The sequence below is a fragment of the Dama dama genome, chromosome 11 (assembly GCF_033118175.1).
Source record: "Dama dama isolate Ldn47 chromosome 11, ASM3311817v1, whole genome shotgun sequence".
In the NCBI taxonomy this organism is placed as follows: Eukaryota; Metazoa; Chordata; class Mammalia; order Artiodactyla; family Cervidae; genus Dama; species Dama dama.
Window position 1 is genome coordinate 49615849 of NC_083691.1, and position 22265 is coordinate 49638113.

Below are 22265 nucleotides of genomic sequence, written 5' to 3' on the forward strand. Positions count from 1 at the left end.
AGCAGTGGCCACAGGACTGGAAAAGGTCAGTTTTCATTCTGAAAGGTCGGGGCATGCCCCGGGAAAGTGCTGAAAGGCAAATTCCGGAGGCTGGCTAAACTTCCGGAGACCGACCCCCTGCAGCCTGGTCCAATCAGGTACCAACACAGAGCCCTCGGACACTGACCGCCGCTGTAGCCCGCGCTTTCTTCCTTATATGAAAAGACCTGGCTTGGACGCCGACCCTGGCTATAAAACCCCTCCCCACCCCTCATACCTCGCAGACTCCCTTTGTCTCCTCACTCACCCGCCCCTGGGAGTTCTGCCCGAGAGCTACCGCTCAATAAAGCCTTTACCACTGGTCATTAGAGGCGGCTTTTTTCCTCCCGCGGCGTTTTTCTAACACATTCCAATCCCAAAGAAAGGCAATCCCAAAGTATGTTCAGACTATTGCACAATTGCACTCATCTCACACGCTAGTAAAGTAATCTCAAAATTCTCCAAGCCAGGCTTCAGCAATACATGAACCGAGAACTTCCAGATGTTCAAGCTGGTTTTAGCACAGGCAGAGGAACCAGAGATCAAATTGCCAACATCTGCTGGATCATCGAAAAAGCAAGAGAGTTCCGGAAAAACATATATTTCTGCTTCATTGACTATGCCAAAGCCTTTGACTGTGTGGCTCACAAGAAACTGTGGAAAATTCTGAAAGAGATGGGAATACCAGACCATCTGACCTGCCTCTTGAGAAACCTGTATGCAGGTCAGGAAGCAACAGTTAGAACTGGACATGGAACAACAGACTGGTTCCAAATAGAAAAAGGAGTACATCAAGGCTGTATATTGTCACCCTGCTTATTTAACTTATATGCAGAGTACATCATGTGAAATGCTGGGCTAGATGAAGCACAAGCTGGAATCAAGATTTCCGGGAGAAATATCAATAACCTCAGATATGCAGATGACACCACCCTTATGGCAGAAAGTGAAGAGGAACTAAAAAGCCTCTGATAAAAGTGAAAGAAAAGAGTGAAAAAGTTGTCTTAAAGCTTAACATTCAGAAAACTAAGATCATGGCATCTGATCCCATCACTTCATGGGAAATAAATGGGAAAACAGTGGAAACAGTGTCAGACTTTATTTTTTTTGGTCTCCAAAATCACGGCAGATGGTAACTGCAGCCGTGAAATTAAAAGACACTTACTCCTTGGAAGGAAAGTTATGACCAATCTAGATAGCATATTAAAAAGCAGACATTACTTTGCCAACAAAGGTCCATCTGGTCAAGGCTGTGGTTTTTTCAGTGGTCATGTATGGATGTGAGAGTTGGACTGTGAAGAAAGCTGAGCACCGAAAAATTGATGCTTTTTTTTTTTTTTTTTTATGGCCCTTAAAAGGGCCTTTGTGGTGTAGAGGGGAGGGCCGGGCGGTGGCGGCACGGGCGCCCTCAGTACTCCTGAGAGGCCTGGGTGGCCTTCTTGCTGCCCGCGGGCGCCTTGGCGCTGGTCTTCTTGGGCAGCAGCACGGCCTGGATGTTGGGCAGGACGCCTCCCTGGGCGATCGTCATGCCGCCCAGCAGCTTGTTGAGCTCCTCGTCGTTGCGGATGGCCAGCTGCAGGTGGCGGGGGATTATCCGCGTCTTCTTGTTGTCGCGGGCCGCGTTGCCCGCCAGCTCCAGGATCTCAGCGGTGAGGTACTCGAGTACCGCCGCCAGGTAGACCGGCGCTCCGGCGCCCACCCTCTCGGCGTAGTGGCCCTTCCGCAGCAGCCGGTGCACGCGGCCCACGGGGAACTGGAGGCCCGTTCGCGAAGACCGCGACTTGGCCTTGGCGCGGGCCTTGCCGCCGGTCTTGCCGCGGCCCGACATGCTGTATGAGGTAGAGGAGCGGTGAGGAGAAGGGATAACAAAACACAGGAACTACCACCCGCCGCAGTCTAACGCTTCGAATTGATGCTTTTGAACCATGGTGTTGGAGAAGACTCTTGAGAGTCCCTTGGACTACAAGGAGATCCAACCAGTCCATCCTAAAGGAGATCAGTCCTGGGTGTTCATTGGAAGGACTGATGCTGAAGCTGAAACTCCCAATACTTTGGCCACCTCACGCGACGAGTTGACTCATTGGAAAAGACCCTGATGTTGTGAGGGATTGGGAGCAGGAGGAGAAGGGGATGACAGAGGATGAGATGGCTGGATGGCATCACCGACTTGATGGACATGAGTTTGAGTAAACTCTGGGAGTGGTGATGGACGGAGGCCTGGCGTGCTAGATTCATGGTATCGCAAAGAGTCGGACATGACTGAGCAACTGAACTGAACTGAACTGAGGGAAGGAAAAATATGAAGTCAGTAAAAAGACCAGTGTTTTCTAGGGATTAGGGAAGAGGGAGAAATGAATAATCAGAGACATTGAACATTTAGGGCAGAGCATCATGTGTATGATACTCTAATGGGGGATGCACAGTATTGTATATTTGCTAGTATTCATCGAATGTTAAACCCCCGAATGAATCTTAAACTATGGACTTTGGATAATACTGGTATGTCAGTGTCATTCACAGTTACAACAGTTATACCACTCTGGTGGAACATTGTGATAGTTGGGAAATTCGGGAATGGGAGTGGTCAGGAAGTATATAGCGCCTCTCTACTTTCTGCTCAATTTTGCTGTGAATCTAAAAGTGCCCTAAAAATAAAGTATATTTTTTAAAAGTTGGAGACATAAGTAAAGGCCATTTCTAATTGATTTTGTGATCCTTTGAATGATGTACAGTTGTTTCTCTCTGGCAGTTATATTTGTTCAAGTACTCAGAGCCAAATTTCTCTCCTATCCAGCTTCTCCCTGCCATCTCCCTACAGTTTTGCACACCTCATTTTGTTGTCAGATGGTGTGTGGCAACAAATTGTATTAGTCTAAGGGAAACATAATTATGAAAGTAAAAGCAATACAAAATAAGGTCCTTTGCTGAACCAAATATAAACTGCATCTGGATCACCTATTGTTTGGGATTTTCTGCCTCAGTGCTCCCCCCATTAGAGAGCTATTTATGAGGTGACTGTGCCTGGGACTGGAGCAGTAGCTTACATGGGAATTTGTAAAGGCTGCCTGGTGAAATGATTAGCCTGATGCCATCTATCAGAGAGACAGTCCTCTGCAGCTGTCATCCCCCGGGACCAGGTGTGCTTAACACAGATGTTGGAGTCTTTTCAGGCAGATTCCTGGAGCGAAGAATAAACTACATTTTATCCAAGAGGAAAAACATTAAAAGTCAGAAAGAAGTTTTTAAAAACTCAGGAAATACATGCTCTTGTGAAAATTAGCCTTCAGCCTCTGGGATGTAAGTCTGATTTTGTAAAAAAAATTCTCACATGGGAGTAATTGTAGCCCAGCTTCTAATGACTGACAAAATAATTAATGGCAAGCAAAAATGTTTTTAAATGTTTTAATTACAATAGTATTAACATACATTGGAAAAATAACAACAGAGACTTGCCTAATTATTCTCACTCAATAAACCATGCTTGGGCTTCCCAAGTGGTTCAGTGGTAAAGAATCTGCCTACCAATGCAGGAGATGCAAGAGACAAGAGTTCAACCCCTGGGTTGGGAAGATTCCCTGGAGAAGGGAATGGCAACCCACTGCAATATTCTTGCCTGGGAAAACCTATGGACGGAGGAACCTGGTGGCCTGCAGTCCATGGGGTCGCAGAGTCAGACAGGACTTTATGACTAAATAGCACCAGCAGCAAACCATGCTTGGTGCACATATGAACCTCAATACTTGCTTCTGTAACTTACAGAACCCCCAGGAGTAGGTAGCCCATGGATTAGGAGGCATCCATCTGGATCAAGAGTCGACAAACTATAGCTAGAGAACCAAATCTAGCCCTTTGCCTGTTTTGGTAAATTAAGTTTTTATTGGAACGCAGCCACAGTCCTTGTTTACTTATTGTCTATGGCTGCTTTTGCAGCCAATGGAAGAGCTGAATAGCTGCAACCAAAATCATCTGGCACTCAAGCCAAAAACATTTGCTATCTGGCTCATTTCAGAATAAGTATATCGACCCTTGCTCTAGATTATAGTTTTTTCAAGGACAAGGTTGTATTTTCAGATATTTAAAGCACGGTGTATCATAGACATTTAAGATCTGATGAAGAGTAAGAAATACGAAAAATGATATCCATAGGATTCTAGTATATGAATTTCAGATACTGTGTCAAATTCTGGAATAACAGAGTTGGAGAATATTTTGTTATTTATACATATCATTCTTTAGCCTCTAAGGCCGTCCATTTATTCAACCTACTAAAAAGAACTTCCCCCCCCCCACCCCAGGGAAACTCTCCAAGTGTTTATCACTTTTATTATTTGCATCATGAGATGTTTTTGAGTGTCCCCTTTCTGATGGGCACTGGGCAAGGATCCAGGAGCTTAATAATTTGAACATTCAGAAAATACTCTCCTGCAAATAACCTAAACTGCTCTTCTGTCCCCTAGGTATATATATTATCTTCTCTTTCTCATTTCTAAGAGAAGATGGACAACAACTAGTAACATATTTTACTTGAAAACTATTTCAGATATACCCTCTTTCATGCAATAGGAAACAGGTTTCTCAATGGAAAACAACATTGATTTCAGTAAATCAAATCCAGAGTGTTTTCTGAATACATTTTAAAAACTGGAGGAGAGTCTTCTTTTATACTCGTTCTCAAAACACAAAAACGTAGCCTCAGCTGTATATGTTTTGCAAGATTTTATTTGCATGAAATCAATTTTCCTTATTTTAAGCTTTTAACACAGATCTGTTTTCCATTCCTGTGGCCATAATTACCATTTAGCCACCCGTTTGACACCAAAGCCTTCTATATTTGGATAGAAAGAAGAAAGGTGAGCAAATACACTGCAGATGTCTCAGTACGATGTCTGTTTAGAGTGGTGCACCTCTGAGGGAAGAGGGTAGGTATTCTCCCAGAAATTCAGAAGTTCCACGAGGACTCACACTGCCCTGAGTTCTTGTTCCCACAGATACACTTCTGCACAGGGTCGCCATTCTTAACCTCCCTTGTCGAAGGATGGCTAAGTTCTGAACCAAACACCACTCCGCTGTGAGCCAGGCTTGGTCGGATGCCTGAAGATATCCTGCGTAATTTTTGTACCCCATTTCCCATCAAAAGCTTCCGTTTGCATCTTCACATCACTAAGACAAGACTTGCAGAGGAAATGTGGAACTGAGCTTTGTGGAAGCACCCCCATGTGTTTCTGGGTGCTGACCCACTCCTAAGGTTGGCATTATTGGCAGCTGTGTTTACACCTCCGGAAATGGACTTGTTCTTCCAGAGCTGCCTGCAAAAGTAAGGTAATAAACTGCTAATGTAGTGAGATCAGTGTTGGAGGTAGTAGTGGGTATCTAGGGGCCAGTGATACTTACACACACGATTTGTCAGATAATGTAGTATAAGCACTGAAGCCTGACACAGGCTTCATGCTTTGTGAGCTGCCAGTTTCAATGGTGTTTCTATTTCTATCAAGGCCTTCCTTGCTGTGTGGGTCAGCCCTTGTCGGCCTAAGGATCATTCACTTTAGTCACTCATTCATTCAACAAATGATCAATTGCAGTTTTGCAAGATGTGGTTCCTATGTGCTGTGACATAGGAAGTGAATTTAGGATAATCCGTTGAGAGGGTCGAGTCTACCCATCAAAGAAGACATTCTTTGCCTGACACTTGCAAAAATAGAGGTAGACAGTGAGATCCATCTTTTGAAGACTGAACTTTCAATGAATTGAGAATTTGAAAGATTTTTAAGACAGCTGTTTTCATTCCTTAAAGACTATAACAGAAATTATTAAGTTAATTGGACAAGTGAGAGCAAGATGAGAGAGAGCGATTTGTAGAAAGCTTCCTGTCCCAAACCCCCTGTGAAGTCACAGGTAGCTTTTCCAGGCCGATTGACTGGAGGTGAGGGTACCATCTGGAGCCTTGGAAACCAGTGAGTCTAACGGCTCTGCTGAGGGGGTCGAGTAAGCAAAGAAGTATCTACTTCTTCATGTAGATAGTCAGTCTCACTTTCCCAAGAAGTAAGTTGAAGGTGAGATTTCAAATGAGACTTCAGCTCATAACCTCATATGTCATGGAATTCGTATATAACCCCACAGTTCATGTGCTATATAAGTGCATGTCTGTTATCTTGTTTCTGACTCTGAAAACAAAAAATGATTGTATTTGCCATTATTTGCCTATTTTTATGGACTTCCCACGTGGCGCTGGTGGTAAAGAACCTGCCTACCAGTGCATGAGTTGCGAGAGACACAGATTATTCAGTCCCTGGGTTGGGAAGATCCCCTAGAGGAGGGCACAGCAACCCACTCCAGTATTCTTGCCTGGAGAATCCCATAGACAGAGGAGTCCAGCAGGCTACAGTCCATAGGATTGCAAAGAGTCGGACACAACTGAAGCAACCTTGCAGGCATGCCTATTTTTATAGTGTCTAATACTAGCAGTAACCCTACAGGGTTGCTATTCTTTTTATCTGTTCTCATTTTTTTGAGGAAAGGTGATATACAGCGAGGTTGTTACCCAGCTCATAAATGGAAAAGCAGGATACACACAGAAGTTAAGAGCCCAAACTTTTAACCCAATAAGACAGGTTCCTTTCCCTGTCTCTTAACAGTTACATATTATATAAGAGTTATTTTTCATTGTTCCTTATTTTAAAATATGTTATTTCAAAATTGATATTCTTTTACTGATGAAATCCTAAATTTAGGAATTTCCTTTTACCACTATCTTGAAATTGTATTATCTCATTCAAAATAAATGGAGAAAAGCCATGTGTCAGAGAAGAAACTTTCTAGGACAACTCATTATTGAAATGGAGGAAATCTAGGCTTCCTGAGATAGTTTGTCTTGAAAGAAAACTTTCCTTTTAAGTAACTCTTTCCAAACTCTGCCTTTGCAAATAGCAGAAATTAGAAAATATATGAATTGGCCTTGTATTTATGAGTCCTTAACTTGCATAAAGACATGATTGTTTAGTTTATTAAGGCCTTGGTTGCAGGTAGCAGCACCCAGGCATTGACTGAAACGAGGTTCCTTTTGGTAAAATGCAAGCTGTGTGAAATTCACAGAAAATGCAATTACCTTCTAATTTACTCAATGCCACTGGCTTTAATTAAAGTAGATCATATTTCAGTGAAGCAAATTCATGGTCTTCCTTAACAAAGTAGGCAACACAAGAAGGAAATCTATTATTTTTCCTTTGTGTATTAAATATCAACCCACAGCATGGTTAATCTTTTTGTGTGTGTTTGTGTGTGTGTATGTGTGTGCATGTGCACACACATGTGTTCAGCCATGTCTAACTCTCTGTGATCCCATGGACTCTAGCCCACCAGGCGCATCTGTCCATGGAATTTTCTAGGCAAGAATATGGGAGTGGGTTGCCATTTCCTTCTCCAGGGCATCTTCCCAATTAGGGATCAAACTTGAGTCTCTTGCATCTCCTGTGTTGGCATGTGGATGCTTTACACTGGGCCACCTGAGATGCCCTTCGTTAATCTTCAGCTGCTCCTTACAGGAATATCAGGGCAAAGATAAACATCTCCAGCAGAGACCCATAGGATCCCTGCCAAGATAGCTTGTCTACATAAGAGTCTCAGCAGAGCTTGATTCAAGGTCCCAGCTTGAGGACATCTCTGTTCTATGTCTTTATCTCCAATTAGTGACCACCTACCATCTTACCTACCTCTCCACCTAATGCTGTCAGTTTCCTAGAGTTGGTCAAAGGTAAAGACTGAGTTACATGTAGACACAACAGAATCATAGAGTGCCTTCGTTTTTATCAGATCAGGTGTCTTACGTGACAGGCAAGATGAAATCTGAAAGTGGGTAGGTTCAGGGTTGTTTAGTGCTGTTGAATCCTCAAAAGTTTTTCCAACCTTAGTTCATAAGCTTGATCCTTAGGTTTGATTCCTCATGGAGGCAAAAGGCTACTGATATTGCAGGCATCTTATAAAGCCCAACAATATTTAACAAAAAGGAGTGTCCCCTTATGCATCTAACTAGGAGGACATTCTAGTTAGCTAGGATAGCCAGACTAGAATCTCTGGCTATCTTCCCCTGACATATCCCATCAGCCCTGATGGGGTCACCTGCCTAAGACATGGCAGGGACCATGCAGAGGGGTGGGGTGGGAAAGAGATATAGTGGCAGTTTCTTCCATCACAGAAACCATCTAGGGCAGAAGATGAAGTGGTTAGAGAATGGTTATTGGATAAGCCAACACCCTTGTCTGTCATACTGCTCAGGATTCATCATTTGCTTACATATGTTTATATACATGTGAAACTGTTTGGCAAATTAACCTACAGGCCAAGGCCACAGATCTAATTAGCTTTAGAAATGTTTCTATCAGCTAACATACATAAATAAGGGCACAGAAAGTTCATGCAGCAAAACTATATTTGCTTCTATCAAGGGCTCCTTATGTTTTTATATTTTCTAATCCTCAATGTGAAATAATTCAAAATAATGTTTAAAAAAATTGGAGACAGTAGTCATCTGTGATGAAATTTTTGTATGCTGTGAGGCGAGAAAGGGATTAAAATTTCAGTCATGGGGCTACTGTGATGACAATTCTTAATGATCTCTCCAGTGGACCATGTAAGACAGTGAATTTCAAGTGCAACAATTTATGCTAAACAAGGTTAAAATGTGGCAAAGAACGACTATGTTGTAACGTGCTATAAGAAAATTAAAAGCCTTGGTACTCTCTAAAGCAGTAGCCTTTGGTTTTGACTGAAGTGCCCATTACCCGCCAAAGGTTTATTCAGTCACTGTGCTGATAAGACAAGGGGTAATTGCTGGGAGGCCCTGCATTGCTGAGAAGGGCCATTTTTAATTTCCATCTCTTTCTGGAACCAGACCAGAGTTCCCTGGTGCTTTTTTAATAGTCATTTTAATTTGTCTGATAGTTTTTACTTCCTTTCACAGCTCAATTGACTGATTACGGTCAATAGTCTTTCCGGCTATTAAGAGTAATAGCTTAATTTAAGTTTGCTTTGCTAAACATTTGTAAATAATTTTCAGCGTAAGTTCTGGGAGTATGAGGAGGCAAGTCCACTGTTCTGTTTCTGTTGTGAGAAATAAAATATCACTTCTGGAGAGTGATAATCAGGTTTTTCTGACATACCGTGCAAAACTCCTTTGGGATACCCTTTGGCCTAACAAGGATGTAGAGAAACAGAAACAGAAGGAACCTTAGCTCTCACTGGCTTCTGTTCCCGTTAGAATAGATGAAATTGAGATTCATGGAGGACTGTAGCTTTGTTGCAAGATTAAGAGTTACATGGGGATTAGGCAGAGCGTGTTTTCACCAGTTCTAATTACCTCCCATATCTGGAACAAGGCTATGGAGTCACTCAATAAGTATTCGCTGTTGGGGTAAATGGGTTATTTAAAGGTGTGTGTGTGTGTGTGTGTGTGTGTGTGTTAAGTCACTTGTCTTGTCCGATTCTTTGTGACGCTATAGACTGTAGTCCGTCAGGCACCTCTGTCCATGGGATTTTCCAGGCAAGAATACTGGAGTGAATTGCCATGCCCTTCTCCAGGGGATCTTCCTGACCCAGGAATCAAACCCACATCTTTTATGTCTCCAGCATTGGCAGGTGGGTTCTTTACTACTAGCACCACCTGGGAAACCCTTATTTAAAGGTATTTGCATTTATTTTCTTGTCTTTGGCTGCTAAGAAGTTAAGACAGAAATTTAGGGGTCATATTGATCATGAATTATGATGACAATTAGAAAAACATAACTTCCCACAAATGACCCTGTATTTCAGACTTCAGTTTTCATTTTTCTGAGGTGCTGTTAAGGGTATATACCTAGACTTATCTGTTTAATCAGGTTATTTGTAGTTGACTGATGAAATGGTTGGTTCAGAAGAGGAACCATTGACATTTGGTTTAATTGCCTTGGAACAGGTATGTCCCATGTGCCTCCATGATGGGCATCTTGGATAAAGCTAATAAATAAATTGAGTATGCAGTACAAACCAAATGCCAGCTCTAGATTTTTTCTACATGGTCCAACATGGCTAATGAAGGCATCTACTCTCTGGGGCATGTGGAGATACAAAAGGTATGCCTGGGGTTTACAGAAAATGCTGAGGGAAATCATTCACAGCTCTGATTTAGTTTAAATGTTCAATCTGCTTTAAGAGCTACTCTAAGGCAATATTTATCTCTTAAAAGAAAACAGCAGACTCTCAAAAGGCAAACTTTGTACCACAGGTCAAAAGACTTCGATTAGAATTTCAGTTGTACCAAGTTGTGTGACCTTGAACAAGTCACATACCTTCTCTGCCTCAGTTTGTTAATAATGGGAATAATCAGCATTGTTAATTTTACCCTTTTCACGTGGTTTTTGAGGAGTGAGATAACACAGGTGGCATTTCTGAGAACAATATAGTACTGTGTAAGTCTAAGGAATTATTTATTAGCATATAACAGAACCCCATGGGCTTCCCTAGTGACTCAGCGGTAAAGAATCAACTTACAATGCAGGAGTAGGAGGCGCAGGTTTGATCCCTGGGTCAGGAAGATCCCCTGGAGCAGGGCATGGAAACCCACTCCAATAGTCTTTCTGGAAAAATTTCATGAACAGAGAAGTCTGGTGGGCTACAGTCCATAGGGTTGCAAAGAGTCGAAGGGTCTGAAGCCGCTGAGCACAGCATGGCACAGGAGAACCACATAAGAAAAAACAACAAACAAAAAAAGCCTGATTATATTGGAAGGCAGTTTTCCATAGTTAAGACTTTTAGAAACATAGGAAGTGTTGAAAGGGACCTATAACGGTTCCCTCATTTTCAACTGATGTCCAGTGGAGTTTATTTATTCTCCCAGGATCCCATGGGCAATGGCAAAACTAAAAATTGGAGCCTCCATCTTTTTATGACAAGTTCTTTCTTGATCTCCAGATTGCATTTATCAGAGAGAACTTATAGGGAAGGTGAGGGGGGTAATTATAAAATAAAAATCTAACCATGATAAACCAACCTGTAGAAATTTGCAGAATAGCTAGTATCTGGTTAACTTGTTGTTAAGTCCACTGGGAAATAATACATTTTTCCCTTCCCTGGAGTTTCTTTTAATCCTTGAGGAAGATCAGACACTGATAGATAGTGATAGCAATAACAAAGTCCAAGCTTCATGCTAAATAAGTACCAAGGGGTGGCAAGGCAGGATCACGTGACAGGGTCAGTGCTAGAGCAGGGGCGCTCAGTCCTCTAGGATGAGCTGTAACTTGTTGTAGGTGAATGGCTTAATCCTCTAGTAATATCCAGGGCAGTTGATAAATTCATACGCTACCAAAGCTTTTTATAAGAAATTCAGTGAGTCTATGTTGATGCTGAGAATCAGTCAATCCATTTCTCTCTCCTGTCTCCCTGTCTTTCTCTTTCCACAAAGTTTCTAAGTAATTTCTCCCTGATGGCATATTTAGGAAATACTTATTTAACGTTCAAATGGGCCTATTTTTTTTCCCCTGAAAACTGAAGGGTTAAGCAGCCCTTTTCAATTTGTTTCCAGAGTTGACTTGTTTTACATATTGCTTTTCACAGATTCTTTCCCTTGTGGGAAGTGGCCCAAAGTTTTGCTCTCCTTGTTTGGTGGAGGGTTGGGGATATAGCCAGCAGTAAATAATTGTCTGCTCTATGAATGAGTGAATTATGAATAGATAATTATGTGAAGGTGGTTAGTTATATGAATAGTATAGGCATAGATACAGATATCTGTGCAAAAATACGTGTATGTGTGTGTAGTGTAGAGACTATCTAGTCCATGCCTGGTGGGTGGCTTGTAATGCTTATGATGTCATTAAAGAGTGAAGACTCCCAGGCTAGGAGTGGTTGGGAGATGCACAGAGAACATGACTGTTGGCTTCCTGAACAGGCTCTGGAGTCAGTTTACTAGCCATTGATGATTTCCACCATCCAGGAAGGCAAAGCTCTGTAATGTGCTTATGGAAACCACACCAAAGCTGTGAATGTGTGTGTGTGCTCAGTCTTGTCTGACTGTGACCCCATGGACTATAGCCCACCAGGCTCCTCTGTCCATGGGATTTCCCAGGCAAGAATACTAGAATGGGTTGTCATTTCCTACTCCACAGGATCTTCCCAACCTAGGTATCGAACCTGCGTCTCTTGTGTCCCCTTCATTGTCAGGCGGATTCTTTACCACCAGCACCACCTGGGAAGACCAAACCAAAGCTAATCACCTTCAAATGGAACAGTCTCAATTCTGCCATCTCTGAGTGTGGTATGCTGTGTGTCCCACCACCACTGCCCTCTGGGGAAAGTGTCAACTCACTTTCATCAAGTTTCCAGTCAGCCCTCATTTGTGGGGGGCGGAGGGAAACAGGGAGAGCCTTCCTGCTTTCTGCTTAATTAATGGCTATAATTTCCTTTAACTGCTGTAGGGCTGTACTGTTGGGCTTCAGGTCATCCAGCTCCCAGGCATGGCTTTCTTTTCTTGCTGTTTTCTGTGGAATATGGAGGAAATGAATTATCCCTGTAATCTTCCTGCCAGAAAACTGTGCAATGAACAGGCAAGTGCTAAAAAGAATGGAGAAAATGTGTGGTTCAGAGGTGACGAGTTGGGCTACAGAAGTTGCAGAAGGGAAAGGTGGTCCATCAGGAACTTGCCTTGAAAGAGGAGGGATATCATTTGAATTGTTGGAGGTATAGGGAGGAATACTCCAGGTCAAAGAAGGATTTGAAAGAAAGAGACATCAAGGAGACAGGATATTCAATAGGAGTTTTCTGGAAATTGGGCTGAGAAGAGTTGAACTAAACCAGTACCTCTGAATGTCTGAAGAATATGTTGGTGGACAATGGTTTGTCAAATCTGATATTCTGTTCTGTATCCATGGGCCTTGCCCTGCCTTCCTTCTTATTTTTAGGACAAAAGTACTCATACTAGATCCTGCAAAGAGTTTTGAAGCCTGATAGTAAAGCAGGTACTTGTGAAATAACCACCCAGGGAAGGAAAAAATAGGATTTCACAAGGATGTTACAGAACTCCTCTCTTTAGACATTTACACAGGTCCCACACTAATAGGGGGTTTGTTGTGGTGGCTGGCTTGTCCATTATGCCAGTTAAATAAAGAAATCATTGGAAGGGCAAACAGATGGGTACAGAATCTTAATAGGCCGGTAGGCTAAATTCCATGCTCGGAGCAGGCCAAAGTGGGACCCAAGTTGGCCACTCTCACTGACAGTTGGGCCCTGACAAAGGACCCAGCCCAAACCAGCTCTGATCCTTCTTCACATGCCGAAATTGGTGGTTTCAGGATAGGCTGGAAGATGAATTAGAGGGCAAAGAAACAGACTCAGTGCTTTTTCTCAAGCTCCCCAGTTCTCCACCTCTCGCTTCCTTCAAGATATTTTAGGTTTTTGTTTAGAGCCAGTCACATTGTAGGAGAGGCCTTGCCTTTGGCAGGAAATGTCACTGAGAGAAGTCTTGGTGAAATATCCTGTTCCGTTTGAGCCTTATGCCCCAGGTCTATGTCCAGATTCTGTCTCCACATTTCCCAGTCTCTGCCTTCCATTTCTGATTAAAATCATCCATATCATCCAGCCCTAAATGCCTAAGGACTGTAGTAGGTGTCCGTATACTTTGTCTCATTGAATCATCATGACAATCTAAGGATGTTCTTGTCCTCACTTTACCATTCAGATATTGGATTGCTGAGGTCTTAAGCAAACTTCACAAGTTCATATGTGAAGAAAAAGAAGTGAAAGTCAAGAAAGAAAGATTGAGGTCTGTACCCAAAGTGACCCAAGTATGACTTTATATTCTTTATAACATATAGCATCTTCCCTTTATTTTCATTGCATCATGTACTAAATATTTTCCCTCACATAGTAGAAAGAATGAGGTTTTCTAAAGACATTAGTATTTTCCTCTCACCCAAAGTTTTTGAGAACCAGATTCTACTGAATTCAGGAGACCTGGTAAAACTGAATATTCAAGTTAGATACTTAAATGTATAGAGCTCCTATGTATTATTTGTCCCCAGAATTGACTTGTGATATTTATTCCTTCTTAATAAGTACACAGTTGTCAAGAGTCCTCATATACTCCATCAAGCTTTGAACATCAGCAAGAGAGGATTGAAGCATGCCAAGGTCAATTGTAGTTTTGTAGGGGGAGTTGAGCAAGAGAATGATTAAACTTGAAATACAAATGGAAAGGTTGAGAGGAGCAGTGGTCAGCGAGGCTAAGGTGAAAATTAGCATGATCTGCTCAAGGGACAATCAGTGCTGATTTGCAAACTCTGAAGAGAACACCAGTACTAATTCACACATTTAACAAAATGCTTTTGGAAAGAACACCAGTGAACCAGTTTGGATGAGGACCCGCATCTAGGTCTTGTCTGTAATGACTGAAGTCGAGCAAATCTGGGGCATCAATATTTTATAATTTTAGATCTATCGTCATTTGTCTCAGATAACATTCTACAATAGAGGCAGCTGAAGTGTCTACAGGGAAGTGAGCTGCCCTGTGCTGTTCATGGTAACAAAACTGAGCAAAGTGCCAGGCTCCAGCTTTCAATCCACTGCCAGCTCCACCTGGAATCTGAGCAACCCTGATGATGTCTGTGGCCCAGGGACCCATAAAGGTGACAGGTGACTAGTACTATCCCTGATGCAAACATTAAAATGAGCCTGTGGACAGCTCTTAGATAAGGGTAGATTGCTTTTACCAGATCATTTCACAGCCTCCAGGGAAGTTAGTAACTCATGGGGCTGACCATTCAGTTCTGCTGCAGAAGAGGCAGCTCCAAGGCACAGATGCAGCCTCTGTCATCATATGCACAGAACAGGTGTCACTATCTAGACATTTCAGTTTCCTCTACTAGTCTGGGATAGCACAAGAATGCTTCTAATTAGAGCACTTCTGGAAGTTGGCTTTAATCAATTTAAAAGTTGACATGTGAAATGAAATCCATTTGACATTTCTGCTCTGTTGCTCGGTGCTGAAGTTGAAAATATCTATCTGATATTCTTCATACAAATTCTTGTGCATCACCATCTCTGAGCTCTACAACCTGCCACACAGGCAACCTTTTTGAATGACAAAGTGAAATTCACACATAGACCCATAATACCCCACGTGATAGAAATACCAGAAGGGTGAAGGTCATCGCACACCTGAAGAATGGGAGTACCAAAGCAATAATGATTGGAGGGCGCTTGGTTCCATAACTTGTCCACAACAAGCCATCTAGACATATTTAGCATCCTCTTCTCTTGCCTCATACAGAGATTTCCTCATATTCCCATTTAGACTTTCGCTGTGTCTAGAGTTGTGCTAATTCTGCTACTCCCTCTTTGTACATATTACCCTCTGTGTTTTTTCTCTGCAGTGTTTTCTTTCTTTTTTCTTCCCTTCCCTTCTTCCTGTCTCCCGCCTCTCCTGCCCTCCTTCTTTGCTCTCTCTCTTTTTTTTCTTTCTATTCCCCCTGCCTCTCTCCACTCTCTCCCCCTCTCTTTCCTCCTCTTCTTTCCTTCCTTTCTTTCTGGAAATATGTAATCTAATTTACATGAGGCAAGGTATTATAAAATTTGCAAAATCTTAAATGTAAATTATGGTATCTGATCAATAGTTAGATAAGTTCAGCATTTCATGAATGTTTGATTGAGTAGGTGGTTTTATGAAGTCTTTTTTAAAGCATTATTATTGCCTGACCCTCTCTTCACCCAGATGATCCTCCCATGTTCTGTGCTTAGTCTCTCAGTCATGTCTGACTCTTTGTGACCCCATGGACTGTAGCCTGCCAGGCTCCTCTCTCCAGATCACCCCATGTGTGTGCATAAAGCAAAAGTTGAAGGAGAATGTCCACAGTGAGATCCCCTCCCCTTCTTCCTCTTGCCCATCTTTTCACTTCTCTTGGTTCTAATCTTTTTACCTTCTACTCTACCATTGTCCTCTCTCTCCTTCTTTACTTCTTAGGTTCTCTGTCCCCCATCCCCTTTTTCTTTCTTCCCTTCCTCAGGCTTCCTCCCTCCCACCATCTGGCCCTGTCATTCCCTACTTTAAGGTCTGTCCTTCATGCCTACCATTTGCCTCAGTGCTTGAATAAATTGGGGCACTCATTCTGCCCAAGGTCTGTTTTTTGTCTTTTAGTCCAGCATCACATCTAACTGTGGCAAGAGAGACCTGGAAAAAGAGGACAGACTGTCTGAAGAAGCCACAAAAGCTTAAAAAAGCCATGACAGGAGGAGGAGGTATAGGAATGGGATCCCTGATCTGTGTTTCCTTCAGCTCTTCTTTAGATACAACTCCCAGTCAGAAGTGTGCACTGTTGCTGTGACTCATCAGTGTTGTTTTCCGTGGCCTCTTCTCACAAAAGCCAGGAAACATTCTTGTAGAAAGCTGATGAGGATTATTTCCCATACCTTTACAGGCTGACCTTGCAAGGTAGCTGGGTAAACAGGTGTTTTCATTGCAATTTAGGGAACCCTGGATGGCATCACCGACTCGATGGACATGAGTTTGAGTAAACTCCGGGAATTGGTGATGGACAGGGAAGCCTGGGGTGCTACAATTTATGGGGTTGCAAAGAGTCGGATACAGCTGAGCAACTGAACTGAACTGAACTGGACAGGGGTACCTGTTCCAAAATTCAACTTTTTAGTCCTTTTGTCATTACCTTTGCACTTTAGATCACAAATCTCTTTTTTGGTCTCTACAGGAAGCTGCAAATAACAGATTATTAAACAGTAGCTGCATATATGCTTGTAATTAGTCAAACATCTTAGCTCACTATCCATAGAGAGGAGAACTCAAACTATGCTTTTTAGAGCAGGGAAAGATACTCTCAGGAATAGATATGGAAGCCAAACATGAAAGCGGCTAAAACTGTGGCTTGACTTTACTATTAATAGTTTCAAAATGATTAGCCCTACCCTCCAGCCAACATATTAGATACAAATTGGATGGTCAGGCATAAACCCAAAAGCTAGGTTATAGCCAAGTATATATACATGAATAAAGCTTCCCTGGTAGCTAAGCGGTAAAGAATTTGCCTGCCGATGCAGGAGACCTGGGTTCTATCCCTGAGCCGGGAAGATCCCCTAGAGAAGGAAAGGGCAATCCACTCCAGTATTCTTGCCTGACAAATCCCATGGACAGAGGAGCCTGTCAAGTTCAGTCCATGGGATCGAAAATAGTCGGACATGACTTTGCGATTGAACAACAATAGCAGCAATCAATGTACATGAATATTTATTTGGAAGAGGTTCAACACAGGGCATTTAAATATTGGACTGTGTCATCCATTCTCTTCTTCTTGGCCTCAAAGAACAAGAATAGACAATATGGTAGAGGTCCATGACTGCAAATTAGTAGTTGAGATAGTTCTCTCACTGGGGTGATTTTAAAAGGAGGTTGGATTTGAGGGAGAGAGAGTCCAAACATCCATGCCAAACGTCTTGTTTTGATCATTTACCAAAATGCTGCACTCTAGAACTCGGGGCTATCAATTACTGTGGGACCTGCAGAGATCATTAGTCTAAGAGAGAGACATTTTTATTGAGAGTAGGGGAGCAGCTATTCTTGGCTTAGTATGGTCAATAAGGGAGAGTACTCATTGGTAAAGGAAAAAAAAAAAATCTCTAAATTCATTGATTTCCTAAAATGTCAATTATATTCAGTGATACATTTTGCAGCCCCTTGGAATCAGGCAACTGTCAGCTCTCTGCTCAGTGGTTTTGATATACTGATGAAAGTAGCCAGATTCTACTCAGGGGCAGTGATCAAGAAGATAGGTTTTGGAAGGAAGGAAAATCCCTTGCATTCCTGTATACTAACAATGAAAAAACAGAAAGAGAAATTAAGGAAACAATACCATTCACCATTGCAACAAAAAGAATAAAATACTTAGGAGTATATATACCTAAAGAAACAAAAGACCTATACATAGAAAACTATAAAACACTGATGAAAGAAATCAAAGAGGACACAAACAGATGGAGAAACATACCGTGTTCATGGATTGGAAGAATCAATATTGTCAAGATGGCTATTCTACCCAAAGCAATCTACAGATTCAATGCAATCCCTATCAAGCTACCAACGGTATTTTTCACAGAACTAGACCAAAGAATTTCACAATTTGTATGGAAATACAAAAAACCTCGAATAGCCAAAGTAATCTTGAGAAAGAAGAATGGAACTGGAGGAATCAATCTGCCTGACTTCAGACTCTACTACAAAGCCACAGTCATCAAGACAGTATGGTACTGGCACAAAGACAGAAATATAGATCAATGGAACAGAATAGAAAGCCCAGAGATAAATCCACGAACCTATGGACACCTTATCTTTGACAAAGGAGGTAAGGATATACAATGGAAAAAAGACAACCTCTTTAACAAGTGGTGCTGGGAAAACTGGTCAACCACTTGTAAAAGAATGAAACTGGAACACTTTCTAACACCACACACAAAAATAAACTCAAAATGGATTAAAGATCTAAATGTAAGACCAGAAACTATAAAACTCCTAGAGGAGAACATAGGCAAAACACTCTCCAACCTAAATCACAGCAAGATCCTCTATGACCCACCTCCCAGAATATTGGAAATAAAAGCAAAACTAAACAAATGGGACCTAATGAAACTTAAAAGCTTTTGCACTACAAAGGAAACTATAAGTAAGGTGAAAAGACAGCCCTCAGATTGGGAGAAAATAATAGCAAATGAAGAAACAGACAAAGGATTAATCTCAAAAATATACAAGCAACTCCTGAAGCTCAATTCCAGAAAAATAAATGACCCAATCAAAAAATGGGCCAAAGAACTAAACAGACATTTCTCCAAAGAAGACATACAGATGGCTAACAAACACATGAAAAGATGCTCAACCTCACTCATTATTAGAGAAATGCAAATCAAAACCACAATGAGGTACCATTACACGCCAGTCAGTATGGCTGCTATCCAAAAGTCTACAAGCAATAAATGCTGGAGAGGGTGTGGAGAAAAGGGAACCCTCTTGCACTGTTGGTGGGAATGCCAACTAGTACAGCTGCTATGGAAAACAGTGTGGAGATTTCTTAAAAAACTGGAAATAGAACTGCCATATGACCCAGCAATCCCACTCCTGGGCATACACACTGAGGAAACCAGATCTGAAAGAGACACGTGCACCCCAATGTTCATCGCAGCACTGTTTATAATAGCCAGGACATGGAAGCAACCTAGATGCCCATCAGCAGATGAATGGATAAGGAAGCTGTGGTACATATACTCTATGGAACATTACTCAGCCATTAAAAAGAATTCATTTGAACCAGCCCTAATGAGATGGGTGAAGCTGGAGCCCCTTATACAGAGTGAAGTAAGCCAGAAAGATAAAGAACATTACAGCATACTAACACATATATATGGAATTTAGAAAGATGGTAACAATAACCCTATATGCAAAACAGAAAAAGAGACACAGATGTACAGAACAGACTTTTGAACCCTGCGGGAGAAGGTGAGGGTGGGATATTTCAAAAGAACAGCATGTATACTATCTATGGTGAAACAGATCACCAGCCCAGGTGGGATGCATGAGACAAGTGCTCAGGCCTGGTGCACTGGGAAGACCCAGAGGAATCGGGTGGAGAGGGAGGTGGGAGCGGGGATCGGGATGGGGAATACATGTAAATCCATGGCTGATTCATATCAATGTATGACAAAACCCGCTGAAATGTTGTGAAGTAATTAGCCTCCAACTAATAAAAAAAATAAATAAATAAATAAATAAAGATAATAAGAAAACAATTAAAAATAAAATAAAATAAAAAAAATTAGGAAGCTACAGGAAAAAAAAAAAAAGTAAACATCAGGTTATCAGACATTATGGCTGGGTTTGAAATGTGTTTGATGATGCAAAGGCCAGAGCCAGTTAGGCTGTGAAAACAGAAGCCGCACTTTAGTAACAAAAACGAATTTAATTGCTGTTGCTGCTGCTGTTGCTAAGTCACGTCAGTCATGTCCGACTCTGTGCGACCCCACAGACGGCAGCCCACCAGGCTCCTCTGTCCCTAGGATTCTCCAGGCAAGAATACTGGAGTGGGTTGCCATTTCCTTCTCCAAATTTAATTGCAGTTGCCTCAAATGGGTGTGTACTCATTTGAGTAGCTGGTGTTAATTCTTGGCTTGGTATACTGAAAGACACTCACTTCTGGGAGTCAGCTCAGCTGAGGCCTGAAGGAGCATTCACACAGCTGGCCTCTAAGCTCAGTCCATTCCCTCCCCTCTCTGGGTCACAGCTTCCCAGTGAATAAAATTGAGATGTCTGCCCCTTTGCCAGACACAGGTGTTTTAAAACAATGGAAGTTAAGAGATGGAGGAATAATGGACCAAATTTAAAGTTCTATGCATAGTTTGTATAGCTTGTAGCCAATTCTTTGCCTCAGAAATGTTATATAAAATGATGCTAATAAACCCACAAAGATCAGAGGTCCAAGTGCCAAGGGCAATCTGTGAAGCACAATGGTGTCCTGTCTATATTTTCTTTTTCTCTAAGCTCAGGCAGTCCTGAGGCTATGTTTTTTTGGTATTTTATCTGCTCTGTCTATATGGTTTCAAAAGTGATTCCCTAAAACTATTGATCCATAACTAGATCAGTCTTGAACACGGGGACCAGGCTTAAGAGTCATCACCCAGCCATTTTCAAGTGGAAAAGGAGAATATCTCAAAACCCATTCCTGTGCTACTCACCCCCGAGAAATTTATTTTCTCCTAGTAATTATCTATAAATGGAAATAAATGTTCTAATCTCTTTCTTAATGCACTCTTTGAATGGGGATATTTAGGAAAATTGAAAGCAGAATTGAACAACATTATGTGACCTAAACCCTCCAAAAAAGTGTGAAGCTTCTTGTAGCTGCTTCAGTTTATGTCAGTATGTGATCCTGAGATAGAATCAAATGTGCAAGAAGTTTTGGGAGACACACTTGTAAATGGTAAACAGGGTGAGCCTCAGACTGTGATGTTAATCTGGCATCTGCAGATGGACAGAAAGAATAAAGGAGGATTATGTAGGAAAAGCCTTGAATTTCAGTGCAATTCTGAGAAAATTTCAGTCAGGCTGATGTGGTCCCTGAACAAAGTCCATTAGAGGAGTCCTGGGCAGGAACGATCTGAATCTGGCAACTATTACCATGTTCTGTGGCATCTGTGTATATACCATTGTGGCTTTAAAACAGTTAACTGCTAGAAGCTGTCAATCAGTTCTTCATCTTATGGCAGGTTCTGTTAAATGGAAAGCTTAGTTGGGCACCTTAGTGGTTGCCACAGACATTACTAACATCCCGACCCTTTATCCCTGGGCCTGATGTTGTCACCTCTATATATGTCTAGTTTCAAGAGCCCTTACAATGTGTCTAAGTTCCCCGGTACTGGTTCATTTACCTAGTCAACCCAACATTCACCAAATACTCTAGAGACCATTCATCACTGCTCTTGGATTTTTGCTACATACCAGGCTTATGGCTCAGATGGTAAAGAATCTGCCTTCAATGCAGGAGACCCAAGTTTGATCCCTGGGTCAGGAAGACTCCTGGAGAAGGGAATGGATACTCACTCCAGTGTTCTTGCCTGGAGAATTAATTCCATGGACAGAGGAGCGTGGTAGACTGCAGTCCATGTGCTCGTAAAGAGTCAGACACGGCTGAGCAGCTGACACTTCCACTTTTTTCTTCATGCTAACTGACACATAAGTAATATCAGCTTATCTTTACCACCACTTCTGATGGGGCAACAGTGGGAATCTCTGTTTTGCAGGTGAAACTCACAGTTTCAATAACTTGTTCAAAGTTGCATAGTTGTAAGTGGTGCAGAGTCCATCTGCACCCCAGTTAGCCTGGTCACTTGGCTCCTCTCTTGCAGCTCCATGCATTCAGTATACATCTTCTGAGGGCGCTATAACCTTGGGGCTATGCTAGCTGCTGGGGATATTGCCATTATCAGGTGGACCATTGATCTCAAGGAACTTATCCTGGAGGCAGAACTGAGATCTACACCAAAAAGTATGATAACAGTTCAATGTGAGAAGTGCCCAGAGCACTGAGATAAACTGGAGCTCAGTCTTGAAGGATGATCATGATCATCAATCTGATCAAAGGGAAGAGAGAAATCTACATAGACCAAAGCACATTTGCCGAGTTGTTCAGATTTTCAGTGCCCTCGTCAAGTTCTGCTATTTTAAGATAAGACCTGGTTGCCTG

General features: G+C 42.1%; 2 protein-coding genes across 2 annotated transcripts in view; one reads left to right on the forward strand and one right to left on the reverse strand.

Annotated features, from left to right (window-relative positions):
* The window catches only part of CTNNA2 (catenin alpha 2), a 1329932-nt gene that overhangs the window by 741957 nt on the left and 565710 nt on the right, over positions 1–22265 (forward strand). The gene's annotated exons all lie outside the window — the stretch shown is intronic.
* On the reverse strand, positions 1371–1907 carry LOC133065526 (histone H2AX-like). The gene has a single exon (XM_061156259.1). It carries the CDS (start codon positions 1844–1846, stop codon positions 1427–1429), a length of 420 nt encoding a protein of 139 aa, XP_061012242.1. The 5' UTR covers positions 1847–1907; the 3' UTR covers positions 1371–1426.

Coding starts and splice junctions, on each gene's coding strand:
- LOC133065526 (XM_061156259.1), bottom strand. CDS start 1,846: ATGTCGGGCCGCGGCAAGACCGGCGGCAAGGCCCGCGCCAAGGCCAAG.